Raw genomic sequence first — 17,343 nt, forward strand, 5'->3', positions numbered from 1 at the left:
AGAATTGATCACCCGCAGACATCTTCTACAATTTGCATTAGAAAAATAATGTAGACACCTACAAGTTTATGGTAACTCCAAGATCATTATAAATTAGTTCAACAATATATCTATTTGTCAGCATATACTCTGAGACATATATTGAATGACGCACTATGTTTAAGGGTCCACTTTGACACTATTGTATGTCATCATATCTACAGGGAACATAACCAGATTTCCGACCATCTTTCCAAGGAGGCTGTGGTCAGGCCTCGAGGTACATGGTTGATTAAGGAGCAACAGGATATGGCACACTATTAGTACTATCATCGACCATATATTGACATTAGAGCATAGGGCCTGTGAGGGCCAATTTTTACTTGTTTATTTTGATTTCACTTGTATTCTCACTGAACACTATATTGTCTATATTATTTTTGGCATGTAATTAAGCACCTACTATCAGCACTCCCTATGGAGGTTTTTTGTATAACAGAAGGGCGAGTTGCCCCAACCTACAACATGTAATTTTCAAATATTAATAGAAATTACGATTTTTCCTCAGGAAAAAAAAATAAAAAAAAAATAATAAAAAATATTCATTCTTTGCAACTTAGTTCGAAGTATCAAATATTTAAAATATTATAAAACACATGGCTAAGTATATGACATTTAATTGGATGGTAAAAAGAATAGTATTAATATAAATGAGATTTCCCTAAAATTGTTAATGATGTTAACATCATAATTAGAAAAAAAGTTATAGTATCATCTTTAAAACTTGCATTTTAAAAATAATTTTCAAAGTTCAAAACTTAATTTCCACACAAAATATTTATCATTAATTAAGTAAAAATATATATGTATTTTTACACTCTAATATATGGTAAGTATCTTTTTAAAAATAAAATACAAAATTCTCTAAAAAATACATTTAATTTCAATCCAATGCAATATCACTGCTTTTAAATTTTTTCTAATTTTAATTTTGAAAAAATAATGGTTAAAGACTAAATATAAAACTATAATACAAAATTATCAAATATATAGATTAAAAAAACTTGATTAAATTAGAGATATAATTATGAAGCAAATCATAATAAATAAAAAAATTTAAATTTTTTATATTACTATATAATTTTTTATACCTTATTAATGATATACTTTGTATATATACATGAGTAAAAAATTACATTTTACTTGGGAAAATAACACATTAATTTATTTTATATATATATATATATATATATATATAAATTTTTTTTTTCTAATTTTAACTTTAAAAAATTAATAATTAAAAACTAAATGCAAAATTATAATATAAATTTTTCAAATATGTAGATTAATAAAAAATTAATTAAATTATAAATATAATTATGAAGCAAACCATTATAATTAAAAAAATTAGAATTAACAATCTTTATATTGCTATACAATTTCTTTTCAATGCTATAGGAAGGCAAGATTAAATGTGTCTTATCAATTAAATAATGTTTATATTGTTATTCAAGTTCTTTTCAATGCTATAGGAAAGCAAGTTTAAATATACTTTATTAATGATAAACTTGGTATATATATATATATATGGGTAAAAAATTACATTTTACTAACATACATATTTGTTTAATTGTTCAAGGTGGTTTAATTATGCATTGAGAAATGGATGGACTATTTTTTTTTAATTATATCTTGTTCAATGGTTCAAGGTGGTCTAATTATGTATGGGGAAAATGATGAACTATTTATGTGTTATTGATACATATATATTGTTTCTTGATGGCAATTATAGTTGTGTTGTTTACAAGTTGATAAATATACAAATAATTTGACTAAGTGCGTATACCTTATAAGTATATGTGGAATTTGGAATTTAGTAGATCCAATATTATTTTTGTCAAACACAATTAGAAGTTATTAAAAACATTGTTTTTTAAATTTTTAAATAAATATTTTATACATCTAATTTAATTAAAAATAAATACTTTTTTTCTTAAGGTCACAACCAAGTTACACAAAATTGGTGTATGAGATCCCTTGTTTAAGAAATTCCCCCGTGCATAGATTGCTAAAGTCTACTAAGGTGTATATACTCTAACTCTCTTTTGCTACGAGACTTCCTTGTTCAAGGGACCCACCTTGTGTAGCAATTTGATTGCTAAACTTTACAAATGTGTATATACTCTAGCTCTCTCTAATTCACTCAAAATGTAATTTTTTTTTGAATATTACAAATCACATAACATTACATTATATACTCATTTAAAAACACCACATAAATTACTCTAAAAAACTTTACATATCACTTCATAAAATTTAAACTTAAACCAGAAAATAACAACTCCACCCAATAGCCCAATCAACATAATCAACATATATCCCAAAAGCATACTCAAAACATTAAATGACTCATTTATAACCATAAATTCCAAACCATAAAATCACTAACGGTAAAATCCCTAAATAAATATATAAATAGATTAGATATAAAAATGAATTGACATAATGTCTTTTATATGGTTGTTGATATAATCCCGTCTTGTATGATCGTGAATTACTAAGTAGTAAATAGAATGCATCCTTGTGTATTACCTATCCTACTTACCATGTAGAATCTTTCCAAAGCAAAAAACAATTTTAGTCCTATGACATGTATGGCAGGAAGATATCCAAATAATACATAATTTTAAATTCTATTAAAAAAGCAAATACACCATAGTAACAAAAATGCACCATGATTGTCTTGAGAAGAAATTTTATCTAAAGAGCTTGTCTGTCTACTAGAAAACGAAAGGAATCTAAGGAATTTAAGAGGGAAATAAATAGACATGGCAGAGTCTTTATCCTTGTAATATAAATATTATGGAACAAATATATTATAGATAATAGTCATGCAACTCTAGCCTCACTATTTCAAAATATAAGCAAACACGGAAATGAATTATAAAACTTTTAATCTCATTCTCACACAGCCCTCTCCACCAATTTCCTAAAATATCGCTGGATTGATATGGACCTCTTCCTTAATATTTACTTACTGTTAGTCTCCAACTTTTCCAGCGTCTCCTTTTGTTTTTTCAGACAAGGAAATGACTCCATAACAGTTGCAGAGAAAATTCGGGATGGGGGATGATGCACATGGAGAAAATCTGATTACTGAGGGTTCTAATATTTGGGAAGCCGAGAAAAAATGGTTTCAGATGAGGATTACAGAGCTGGAGTCTGAAATGGCGGAAATGAAATGCAGAAGAGTGGAGGATCTAAAGGGCAATGAGAGGGCGCTATTAATATTTGCTTCGAAAGAGGAGGCATGGAAATTGGAGAAAAAACAATTGCTACAGCAACTTGAATTTCAACGCTTACACAATAATGAAGATATTCATAATAAGGCCGATTCAGTTGCAGAGCCCAGCGGGAAAGTAATTAATTATAGCAGGTATGTAGCAGAGCTTAAACGTCAGAAGGAGAAGGTGGAGATTATGCTCAGAAATTCGGTTGCAGAGATGGAGAAGTGGAAACTAAAAGCCAAAGAGAAGAGACGTGTAGATGCTGCCCTGAGAAGCGTCACGGATGAAATGCTGAGGCTTCAGAAAGAGATCGAGGAAAAGAATGCTTTTATTTTATCTCAAATGTCCAACAAGGACAGAATTGGATTCGGAGATTCAGTAAGGCAGGCTGAGCTTGGAGCCAAGGAAAAGTCACTGTCCAATGCTCAGTCTCGTCTGCGAAATTACAATGATGGCGAAGGTAGCAGAGAGCGAGAGGCTGAGAAATGGAAGATGCTCTATTTGGGTCTCAAATTTGAATTAGATAATCTTCAGATAAACAAAGCAAATCCACTGCGAGACAATGAGGATCACACAGCAGGTTGGTATTTAGCACTTACTGCGATATATATTCTTTTTTTAATGGTTACAACAGAATCCAGCCCCTTTTCATGTTCATCTCTATAGTGTCAAGAAGATAAAAGGGTCTGAGATTTTAAAGTTGTGATTAGAAGTCTCAGAATTATAAGATAGGTTTACTGAATTTTTGTTTTCACAAATAGAGGAGCATTTGGTAGGAGAAGTCTCAGAATTATAAGATAGGTTTATTCAATTTTTGTTTTCACAAATACAGGAACATTTGGTAGGAGAATTTCAATTATTGGAAAAGCAATTTTTTTTTTTTCCAAATTTTTGTTTTTATATGGAAGAAGAGAGACATGGTCAATATTCGGGTCAATAGAATATTTGGTAAATTATTATTCTTACTAGGTGGGGAATATTGGGTAAATTATCACTCCACCATATCTCTACCTTTATATCCCTCAACTTTATTTTCATGTTTTTCACGAAAAGAGGAATCTTTTTAGATATCTAAGGAGAATATTTGGTATTCTAAAAGTAATTTTAAGAAGTTTTAAAATAAGAATATAGATCAAATAAACATATTCACCGGAAAACCAATAACAAAGACACAAAGAAACCAATTCATAGCACTTACTACAAAGTAAACCAACTCAACAACCTACAAGTATAACTCATAAACCAGACAACTCACAATCCTAGAACACTCCATTTCTACAATCTTCTAACTGTTGTCTACATATTTCAAAGTTCATATTTCCAAGAGGCTTGGTAAAGATGTTAGCTACATTTTCACTTGTATTACAATAGATTAAGTCAATTTCCTTTGACTGTATCTTTTCCCTTACAAAATGGTGTTGGACTTCAATATGTTTTGATTTGGCATGATAAATTGGATTATTTGCCAACTTAATGGAACTTTGGTTGTCACATTTGATGCTTGTTGGACCTCTTTGTTTTTCTCTAACATCTGCAAAAATCCTCCTTAACTGAAAAGCTTCACAAGTTGCACTGGATAAGGCTATGTATTCAACTTCTATGGATGACAAAGAAACAGTTGGTTGTTTCTTATTGCTCCATGATACGATCCTCGATCCTATATTGAATGCATATCCAGAGGTTGACTTTCTATCATCAAGATTTTGAGCCTAATCTGAATTGGAATAACCTGCGAACTCAATGTCAAATTCATCAATATACATAATACCAAAATTAAGTGTTCCTTTCATATATTGAAGGAATTTCTTTGCTTCTTTCCAGTGGCTTTCACAAGGCTTACCCATGCACTGACTATGGATGTTAACATAATGTGTTGTATTTGGCCTGGTAGTGGTTAGGTAGTTCAGACTTCCACCAGTTGACGATAGAAATTTCCATTCACCTCTTTAGTTCCATCATCACTATGCAATTTAGTATTCTATTCTAAAGGAGTAGATACTGCCTTGCACTTAATCATATTGACCTTTTAAGGGTTTTCCTTATTTGATTTGTGTGATCATTGTTTTACCAGGTTCCCTCCAAACTTCAAGACCTAAACAATACTACAATTCACCAAGGTCCTTCATCTCAAATACATGCCAACATAGATTTAATTTCTTTAATCAACTTGGTTGCACTTCTTGTTATGATAAGGTCATCAACATGTAAAGGTATCAAAGCAATATTCCCTTCTTCATATTTCTTGATATAAATGTTAGGATCACTTTTACTTCTCACAAAACCTTTCTCATAAAAGAAAGAATCAATTTTCACATACCAAGATCTTGGTGTTTGTTTCAAACCATATAAATCTTTCTTTAACTTGCAAACAAGGTGCCCTTGTCCCTTCTTTACAAACCCTTCAGTTTGAACCAAATAAACTTCTTCTTTTAACTTGCCATTCAATAAAGATGATTTGACATATAGCCGATGCATTTTCCAATTATGTTTTGTAGCTAATGCAATCACAATTCTAATTGTGTTCAACTTAGCTACAAGTGCAAAGTATCATCATAATCAATTCCTTCTTTTGTGAATATCATTTTGCAACCATTCTAGCTTTATATTTATCAATACTGCCATCGACATTAAACTTGGATTTGTACAACCATTTTCATCTTATGGGAACTTTATTTTTAGGCAATTTTGTTAATTCTCATGTGTCATTCTTCATTATGATTTATGTTCTTAAATCATTGCATCTCTCCATTCTTTATATTCTTTAGCTTCTTCATAACATGAAGGTTCTACAACATTCATTACATGAGACATCAATGCATAATCTCTATACCTTATAGGTGCATCAATTTGATGTGATAACCTTCTTGGAGTTTTCCTGCTTTCATCTTCTTCTCCTCTTATTGGAGTGTCATGACTACTTGATGCTTCTTGCTCCTGAACCTGTACTTGTTCCTATGCTTATTCTTGTTCCTGTTCAACACTTGTATATGTTTTGACATAATCATTAGTATCATGCCATACATTAGTATTATTTATTTTATCACCTTCATCTGCATTTTCATGAAACACCACATCCCTACTTGCAAGTAATCTATGTGAATTGGGATCAAACAATTTGTATGTTCTTTTATCATCGCAATAACCAATAAATGTGCACTTAATTAATTTTTCATCGAGTTTTCTTCTTTCATCTTTTGGAATATGAGAAAATTCCTTGCATCCAAAAACTCTTAAATGAATCACTTTTGGTTTATACCCATAAAATGCTTCAAAATGTGTTTAAGATCTAAACTTTTGATTGAACTCCTATTTTTCAAACAAACAACAATATTAATGGCTTCAACACAAAAACCATTAGAGACATTTTTACCTTGAAGCATACTACGTGCACATTCTACTAGTGTTCTGTTTTTTCTCTAAGCAACTCCATTTTTTTGAGTTGTATGTGGTACTATAAATTGATGTAGAATCCCGTTGCTTTTACAATATTGATTAAATTCTCTTGATTTATATTATCCCCCCTGATCAAATCTAAGAATTTTGATGCATTTGCTACTTTGTTTTTCCACCATATTTTTTAATTTTGTAAAGTACGCAAAAACATCACTCTTCTTTCTTATGAAATAAACCCATCTATACCTAGATCTATCATCAATAAAAATAAGAAAATACCATGTTTCACCAAGAGATCTAGTTTTCATTAGTCCAAATACATATGTATGAATCAATTCAAGTATTTCTCTTTGTCTTTTCTCTTTATGTACAGGAAATTCCTCTCTATGATGCTTATCAAGTGTATGTGCTTCACATTTAACATGATTATTCTTCATAACAGGAAGACCTTCAACCATTGTTTTTTTAAGTAACAATAAAACATTGTGATTTAAATGGCCATACCTTTGATGCCATAACTATTCTGTTCACATTGGTGTGGGTGCCAATGCTTGATGACCTGTCCTGGTCACATCCAACTTACACAATTCTCCAACTTTGGTACCTGTGGCAATAACATTGTAAGGATCTTGGATGCATTCAACAACACACTATGATTTAACAAATTCCACCTTTAAATATTGATAAGCAAAGAAACAAAAATTAAATTCTTTTTGATATGAGGAACATGCATCACATCATGGATATGTCTCTCTTGTCCATTAGGCAAATTCACATCTATTACTCCAAAATCTTTAACTTTAAGTATTTTTTATCTCCTAGATAAACATATGTTCCATCAATGTTCTCATCATATTCATCAAAACAATCCTTATTACAAGCCATATAAAGTGATGCACCATAATCGATGAAATAAGCATTCACATCATTAATTTCTACATACAATGCAACATCAGAAACAAACAATCTAAGATTTTTAAATCCATCAATGGTTGAGGTGTCTTTGTCCAAAAAATTTCCATTATGGTCTTTGTTTCTCTTTTTAGACTCATTATATTTTCTTTTATAACAATCCTTAGTGTGATGCCCAAATTTTCCACAATAATAACAATCATCATTTTTCTTATCATGAGTTGGAAATTTAGATTGTTCCATACCTTTCTGTTTTTCTTGAAACTTGCCTCCTTTGTTTTTGTCCTATGACTTACCTCTGAATGGTTGTTTACCCTTGGCTACCAACGCCAAATCTGAACTATTGGAACCCAAATTAAAACTCTTCATCCTCTCTTCCTCTTGTAGAAGAATTCATATCAATTCATCAAACATAGGGGACTTCTTTGTAGTTGAAAGACATGAAACAAAAATATGATAATATTGCACTAAGCCACTTAATGTTATGGTGACCAAGTCAGTACCAGACACATTTTCACCAAGATCTCCTAACTTATCACTTAGACCTTTGTCACGAGAAATGAAATTGCTTATATTTTCATTTTCTTCCATTTTTATAGACAAAAGCTCAGTTTGCAAAAATAATATTTGTTTTGTATTTGTTGTTTCATACAAACCCTTGAGCACACCCCATGTTTCTTTTCATGTCTTGCAATCTCTGATGTGAGGAACAATGTTGTCTTTTACTGACATTCACAACAACACCTTCACTTTTAGTTCCCGTTTCTCCCAATCTGGAATAGCGACAACAACAGTGAGTTTGGGCTCATCCCTTCTTACAACTGACCATAAATGATAGCCTTTCAATATTGTTAACAACTTAAATTTTTAATTAACATAATTTGTACCATCAAACTTAGTGGATTCATTTTTCGAAAGATTTGACATTTTTCCAATATATATTCTTCAAAAATATTGAAAGCCAAATATAAATTCTTAAAATAAAAACTCCTTTCCTTTCACCATTAAAAAAACATATTTTTAACTTCTTATTTTCCCTTTAAACCATATGCAATAAAAGGAATTAAAAAAAAAAAACTTAAAGTGAAGTATCAAATCAATTTACTCACCCATAAAAACAAACAGAGTGCAACAAGTCTTATGTGGAGGCCTTTTTTCTTTTCATTGTTCGCCTATATTGCTACAACAATCCAAAATCTTTGAAAACTATGCAGATTCACTAGTGTAGTGGGGTTCTACCCCTGGCCCTAAACCAAAATCGGCCATTGAGTTCTTACACGTCATGGGGAAAGCTAACATTGCACTTCTTGGCCTCGAACCTTGTGTAGAGATTGGTCTTCTTTCAACTCCCAAAAAATGATTAATGCAAAAATTCAACGATACTAAATGGTCTCCTGGCAAAATTTTGCATTGGTACCTCCCTCACTAAAATATCTCCTTTGTGAATGGTCGATCTCAGCCACTGATAGCACATCGATCCGAACTCCCAAATGCATTCGGCCTTCAGCACTTCTCAGTACTGTGCAAGGAGCAAAGAAGCATCTCAGATCCAAATCCGCACACCACAGGCCAAAAATAACTGAGGTAGAAATAAACAACAAAATCACATGCATATTTATCTCAGCCGCTTGTAAGATGCTCTTGTAGATCCTAACCACCAAGACAAATAAGTATAGATGGCTCCCATTGTAACAATTCAGATCTGGAACATATCTCTCAGATCTCGGCCAACCTTGCTTTGATACCATAATAGAAAATGAAAATAGAATAAACTACATAGTCTCGCAATATGTGAGATCACATTCTATTACTTAAATGGTTGATCAAACATTACATATATAGAGACTATTAAACAAATCTTTGATATTCTAGGTCCTAAGAAATTAGATCTAAGATACTAAAAATAGACAATAGCACAGACCAAAAAAAAAACCAACTCATAGCATTAATTACAAAGTAAACCATCTCAACGACCTACTAGTACAACTCATTATAGGACAACTCATCAACCAATCAACCCACAATTCTAAAACACCCCATTTCTACATTATTCTAACATTTAAGAGGTTACACAATATAAATTAAATTAAATAAGCACACTTGCCCCAAAACTAATCAATTATTATGTTTAACATTGTAAAATCAATTTTAAAGTATTACAATATATATTGTTATTTTATATAGATGCAAGGCCATTTTATATATAAAAAAAGTGGAAGGCTTAACAAAAAGGCATACTCACCTCGAAATTACTTCATCAACCCCTTAAATAGCTCTCTCTCTTGTATTAACCTATTAATTATAATATCATGATAGGTTGAAAATTATGTGGAGAAGAAGACAAATAAAACCACCCGACAACCGATTAACAACCAGAAAATAGCATAACCACACATTCCCTCTATTAACATTGTTATTTAATATACATTGAATTTAATTACATTTAGATAATTAAGAAGTTATCAAGACTTGGGATTCGAGGCACTCTAACTGTTAGATGTCCATTATAGTTTTTACACTAATATTTAGAAGGCAAAATAAATATCTAGATTTAGAATTTTAATTTATGTTTGAAAATTACAATCAGTTTAAAATTGAATAAAAAATATGTCATATTTATTCACCATTCTATCACCTATCTCTGAATTGACCCACAATCCCTTGCATTCTTGTTTTTCTTATTATATTAGTGTTGATGGTGCTGGAAGCCACCAACAAGGAAGGGGGTCTCTCCTGTGTGAAGTCCCAACTAGACCCCACACTGTTTGGAGTAGGAGTCCCAAACGAAAAATGACCGGTTGCTAAAGTGGTGGTTTTAAAAATGTACCTAGATAGGGATAAATACATAAAATGATATATACATGAATTTGGTGGAAACAAGTGTATGAACTTTGTGAATTGTCAAATGTAATGCATGAGAGGTTCCATCACATCAAAGGGAAAAGAGTGAGCCCCTTAGAAGCATGTAATAATACTTAGCTTAAAAGAGACACATGAGCAATAAAAGAGAATCATTAGTTAACTTGAAAAATAGTTCACAAGATAACAATGATCGTAATAACATAAGATTACCCATTCAATGATCCAGGTGGCTCCAATGACACTTAGAATTCTGAAGTGGCCTTGAAAAAGCTCAAAATTAAAAGTCATATTGAAATGAAACTAGGACTAAATCGTAGTGCTCGTCTCTGATTTCAATGGTGTGAACGACACTCAAATCCGAGTTCGTATACTCAAGTTATAGCTGGTCAAAGTTCTGATTAAACTTGGCAAAGTGGCAGTCTTAACGAGGCAAAAAATTGGCAAAATCCCAGCACATAGAATCTGGCCACCAGGAAGGGCGAATTTGTCAAATCGTTAATTTGTCTAAAAACTCTTATAATCCGGCAGAAATTTTTGAACCCTTACATATAAAAATAAAAATAAAATTATATGTTTGGGGTGGCGGGCCACCAACCTCACCACCCCCCAACGACATTGGCATATTATTTAAAAAAAAAAAACACATGTTGGGTTGGGGCCACGGGTGACCCAGACCCCGCCCATGACCACATGCTATATATAATAGAATTGCATGGAAGGGAGTTGATGGGGGTTGAACCCGCCCGACCCACGTGATTTGTCCCCCAATGACTGGCCCAAAAAATAATAACCGTGGCACCATGTATAAATCGCCAACACTTAAAGCAAATAATCATTTACGTTAACCATGCCCATAAAAATGGTGCCAAACCGTCAACAAACACGCCCTATTTTGGATGGAGAGAGATTTGAACCTCGACTGGGTGGGAACCAAACTTAGTGCCTTTGCCAACAGGGCAAACGACCCACATTATAATATCTACTTGCCAATCCTGTATATGAACTCAATCAATTCATTCAACCAAATACCGGCGGAGGTTGGACCTAGGGAACGGTGAGTGGATCAAAGGAGCAGAACCATGAGTGGGGAATCTGCCAAGATGTTGAAAATATTCTCTTGAGAGCCAGAGGTGCGAGTGTCAGAATTTGACAAGATTATAATCGTTTTTACATGTTTTCTCGCCAGGATTTCAATAGTGTGGTTTGTTTCCTCATATGAACAACTGAAACTGAAGCCTCCAACTTCAAGGAATCTTTGTAGAATCTTGTCGAATCTAAAATATTCCCTTGGAGGCTATTTTTTTACGGAGGCGAAATGATGTCGACTTTATAGTATTTTTTCAGAGAATTTTGCAGGGCGAACAATGGTGTGCTCCGCAGCTTCATTCGAGAAGCATATTTTTCGGCCATCTTCAGGAAGAAATCTTTGGGGGAATCTTCAAGATTCCCAAGGGTCTAGAATTTGATGGTGTCAGAAAGGGGAAAATTTTATAGTCGTTTGACAAAATTTCGCACCATGAATCCAACGGTGATGTCCATTTCAGTAGCTGCGATTTTCATTTTTAAGCCATCCCCGAAAGTGGAGGTATATGATGCAATTATTCCATGTCTTTTTTTTGATTTGTTGAGATGATGTTATTGTTGAGATCTTGATTACCATTATGTTGAGAGATACTTGTATGCCATGTTATCTGAGATTTTATTAGCTTGTCATGTTGAAGGAGGATTCATTTGAGTGAGAGTTCCTATAGGAGGATGTCTTGTGGAGAGATATGCCACTCTTGTTGAGGGAATTTTCCCATATGAGTGAGAGTTTTTGAGAATGTCTTGTGGAGAGACATGCCACTCTAGTTGAGGGAATTTATCCTTAAAATGACAAGGAATGTACTATGTACTCATCATCATCTTGCAACATTTAATGAAACGACCTCCCCACTCTTGACACCAAGGCCCAAAGACGTAACCCACACTGGGTGAACTCCGTTATCAATGTGTGTGTGTCCTTTGATTTGATGGTTGTCATTATGTTTCATATTCTTTATAGTATGCACATGTGGCTTTTCATACTCTTTCATATGCAATTATACTAACATCACGTGAAAAGCTCTTGGTTAATTTCGGTAGTTGAAGAGATCCAGATCAAGTTTGGTATCAGAGTAGTGTTCTCATTGATGTGAATTACGAGTGTGAATGATTGAACATGCAACAAGAAGGGAAATGGAGAAAAATAGAGATCTCTATGAGGACCTCCTCAAGATGCCACGAATAGTGGAAATTATGTATGCAGATTATGAGGTGAAGATGGCAAGAGAGGAACAGGAGAAAGAAAGAGCACATGATGACTCTCCATCTACCCCCTCGAGTATACATTCATCTACTTCTCATCATTCAAATGAGGAGATCAATCAGAACCTTCAAGCAAAGAATGTTGAATTTATGAGACTTTTGCAAGAAGAAAAAGAGGAGAAGCAGCGATTGCAACTTTAGTTACGAGCCACGGAAGAGGCCTTGGAAGAGTTGAAGTGCAGTGAAGACTTAGTGAAGCCATCATCACCTGCTTCAGAATCAATAACTGAGGTAAAAAATGATGATCGTTCTTTATTTTCATTTTCACATGACACTATTTCTGTTGGAAACATGGAGGTACCCATTTCAAGAATAGGCATGAGACTCCTTACCAAGGTGGGGTATAAAGGAGGAGGAATGGTGTTAATGGCCAAGGAATGACTCAACCATTGGAGGTTGTACAAAGACCTCGGTTTGTAAGTTTGGGATAAACTGAAGGAGAGTGCTCAAAGATATTAGAAGCTTCCAAGACATTGTTGAAGCCATCAGAGAAAGAGGATGATTGGAACTCATCACAATCCTCCCATGACAGTGCACATTGCAAAGGAATAGCTAAGGCAAGCTCTCATCGCCATAATTGCACCAATGATAGTCAAGAGGGGTATAAAAAATCTCAGTATTCCAAAGTTCATTTTGATTACAAACATATTATAAATGATGAGCATAAATCATGGCATAGAAAACCATGTAGTTTTTGTGGTTTACATAACCATGTAGTTGTTGAGTGCTGGAAAAGAAGGGCAGCAAGAAAAAAGATGAGGTGTGAAAGACCATCTCCACATTAGGGAAGGAAGCAGGTTAAGCAGGTATGGAGGAAGAAGAATTTTTTCCATCATTGCAACAAAGGTGGACAACAAAGAGCCACATGTTGGAGGCTCCATCCAGAGTAGTGTCTCAAGGACAAAGCGTCCGTGCAGAAACCAGTTGGTGAAGGTGTTCAACAAGAAAATCTGCCACATTATTGGTGGTTCACTTTGTTGAGTAAGAGATGGTTTTACTAGATATGGTAGCTTGTCATGGCCGCATTTTTATAAATCATGTGTTGCGATATAAATGTAAAAGTGATGATGTGTTTTCCATCGCTTATTGAAACAACAATGATGTTTTGGCCTTGTATTCAAAGCTGGGGTATTGGTTTCTTTTCTGATGTAAACTTGACCAAATAGTGTGTCTTATAAAAGGCAAGTATGGGGATGCTTGGGTCATGATTGGTCATGTAATTGAGTATGTAATTTGCAAATATTGTACTATAAGTTTGCAGGGGATGTAGGTGTCGGCTCATCACTTATGGCTCCGAAGAACAAGGGTGAAGGAGAAGGAAGTGTGACCTGTTAGGAAAATTGTGGTGCAAACAATGTAACACAACAATTGCAGATTATGTTCATGATTTTGGAGGACCAAAATCTTCTCAGTGGAGAGGAACAATCCAGGTGGCCCCAGACACGCTTAGAATTTAGAAGTGGCCTTGAAAAAGCTCAAAAAACAACGTCATCAGATTGAAGTGAAACTAGGACTAGATCGTAGTTCTCTTCACCCTGATTCAAACAGTGTGAACAACACTCAAATCCGAGTTCGTATGCTCAAATTATAGTTGGTCAAAGTTCTAGTCAAACTTGGCCAAGTGTCAGTGTTAATGAGGCAACAAATTGGCATAATTCCAGCGCATGGAACCTGACCACTGGAAAGGGAGAATTTTTTGAATTATTAATTTGTCTAAAAAACTTTATAATCCAATGAAAAATTTTGAACCCCTTACATAAAAAAATAAAAAAATAAAATAAAAATATAAGTTTGGGGTGGCAGGCCACCAACCTTGCCACCCCCCAACAACATTGGCATATTATTATAAAAAAAAGAAGAAAACATGTTGGGTCGGGGCCGCTGGTGACCCGGATCTCGCCCACAACCACATGCTATATATCATAGAACTGTGTGGAAGGGCGCTGACGAGGGTTGAACTCGCCCAACCCACGTGGGGTGACCCCCAACAGGCGGCCTAAAAAACAATAATCATGTCATCGTGTATAAAAAACCAACACATAAATAGCATAACAATTTATGTTAGCTACACCCAGAAAAAAGGCACCAAACCATCCAACAAACACGCCCTATTTTGGATGGGTGGGGATTTGAACCCTGACCTGATGGTAACCAAACTTAGTGCCTTTGCCAATGGGCCAAATGGCCCACATTGTAATATTCGTCTGCCAATATTATATATGAACTCGACCAATTAATTCAACAAAAGACCAGCAGAGGGGCAGGCCCGTGGAACCATGAGTGGATCAGAGGAGAGGAACCTTGTGCAGGGAATCTGCTAAGATGCTGAAAAGATTCTCTTAAGGGCTAGAGGTGCCAGTGTTAGAATTTGACAAGCTTACAATCATTTTTACACGTTTTCTCACTGGGAGTCAAAAAGTGTGGTCTCTTTCGTCATCTAAGTAGCAGAAACTCAGGGTTCCAACAACAAGGAGTCTTTGAATAATCTTATGGAATCTAAAAGATTCCCTTGGAGGCTGATTTTTTACGGAGGCGGAATGATGCCGACTTTATAGTGTTTTTTCACAGAATTTCATAGGGAGCGTAGTGGTGTGCTCCGAATCTTCATTTGAGCTAAGGATTTTTCGGCCATCTTTAGGAAGGCATCTTTGGGGGAATCTTCAAGATTCCCAAGGGTACAGAATTTGATGGTGTCAGAAAGGGGAAAAGCTTATAGTCATTTGACAATATTTCACACCAAAAATTCAATGGTGATGTCGGTATCAACAGTTGAGCTTTGCATTTTTCATCCATCCTCGAAAGTGGAGGTATATGATGCGGTTATGACATACCTTTCTTTTGATTCACTGACATGATGTTGTTGTTGTTGAGATCCTGATTACCGTTATGTTGAGGGATAGTTGTAGGCCACTTCATGTGATATTTTATTAGATTTTCATGTTGAAGAAGGGCCCATTTGAGTGAGATTTCCTATAGGAGGACGTCTCGTGGAGAGACATACCACTCTTGTTGAGGGAATTTTCCCATATGAGTGAGAGTTCCTGAGAACGTCTCATGGAGAGACATGCCACTCTGATTGAGGGAATTTATCCTTGAAATGAAAAAGAATGTACTATGTACTCATCATCATCTTACAACATTTAATGAAGCAGCCTCCCCAGTCTTGACACTAGGGCCCAAAGACATAACACACTCTAGTTGAACTCCGTTATCAATGTGTGTGTTTCCTTTGATTTGATTGTTGTCATTATGTTTCATCTTCTTTACAGTATGTACATGTGGCTTTTCATACTCTTTCATATGCAATTATGCTAACATCACAAAAGTAAAAAGATCTTGGCTAATTCCAGTAGCTGAAGAGATCTGGATCATTCAATAAGATTCATACTAAATAAAACAAATTAGTTCATAAGCATTAGCATAAATGAACCAAGACATATTGCAAATCTAACAAGAATCGTCTTACTACATTCACAACATATGCATGAAAACGTGTTGGTTTTGAACTTTTATTAAAGAGTGAAAGTTGCAAACATACATTTACAATTGACAAGACACTAGCCCCAATAGTGGAACATGAATCCAACACTTGCTTCTCCAAAGAAAGATAATCCTCCTATGATGAACTAGAGAAGCCAAGGCTCCAAAACAAATCTTCTAAGCCTTCGGTTCCAAGCCCTTTGCTTGAGTTATGAGGGTGTATTTATAACATATGAGATGACTCTTCATCTCCCTTTGTGACTTTTGAGCTACCCTCATGACTCTTTGACTTCCTTTGTCTTTTCCTAACTAATGACTTTTCATATTCCACAATTGACACTTGGACTTCCACTTACATATTTATTTCAAATACAATATTACAAAAACCCATATGAGACAAAAATGGGTAGAGCCTAATAAGACAAAATAGATATATCAAGCTTAAGTTTGAGGAAACTCTAGCTCATCAGCTTCAACTTATAGATCTTCAGTCACATAGTGATGCCATGCTTTGTATTATGCGATGGTTTCCTCAAACTTTGTAAGAAGATTAGGATGAAAGCGGATTCTAGCCTCCATTGCATCTGGGTAGATAGTCTTGGAACCAATTTGTGTCTCCTTCTTCAATAAGAAAAACATAATATTGATCTTAGTAGTGCCAACAATATACTTATGCATGGTATGTCTATTGATTTCTAGATCCTCTTTGGTAGAGATTTTCTTCAGCTGGTCCAAGTGCTCAAGAAAATCCCGCCTGACCACATTTCTGCCCTTTTCTTCTATGAATGTGTCGACTGAAGGGATCTTGTGAGATTGAATTGTTTATTGCTTTGTATATGTATTCTAACTTCAACTTTCTCCAACTCAACTTGTTTTCTTTACCAACTTTTACGGTGCACCTATGTACTTCATTCCCCATTCATGAACTGCAGTGATGGATGCATGAATGACATTCAAAATTTTAGCATTCTCTCGTGATTTTTTCTACATGTCATGTATGGGGACAACTACTTTGTGCATGGTGACCAAATCCTCATAAAGGTTCATCATAGTTTCTCCCAATGCTTGCACTTCACCAAATATA

At 34.2% G+C, this 17,343-nt stretch overlaps 1 protein-coding gene across 1 annotated transcript in view; it reads left to right on the plus strand.

Moving 5' to 3' along the window:
- Nucleotides 1-2,953: 2,953 nt before the first annotated feature.
- Nucleotides 2,954-17,343, plus strand: part of LOC149211973 (uncharacterized) — a 30,516-nt gene continuing 16,126 nt past the window's right edge. Inside the window, exon 1 of the mRNA XM_089390519.1 lies at nt 2,954-3,846. Coding sequence (XP_089246645.1) covers nt 3,102-3,846 — 745 coding nt within the window. The 5' untranslated portion in view covers nt 2,954-3,101. The remainder of the gene's footprint in view (nt 3,847-17,343) is intronic.

This window comes from Pinus tabuliformis, chromosome 1_1, assembly GCF_031772625.1.
Source record: "Pinus tabuliformis cultivar Carrire ecotype Pingquan chromosome 1_1, CPIR1, whole genome shotgun sequence".
Taxonomy (NCBI): Eukaryota; Viridiplantae; Streptophyta; class Pinopsida; order Pinales; family Pinaceae; genus Pinus; species Pinus tabuliformis.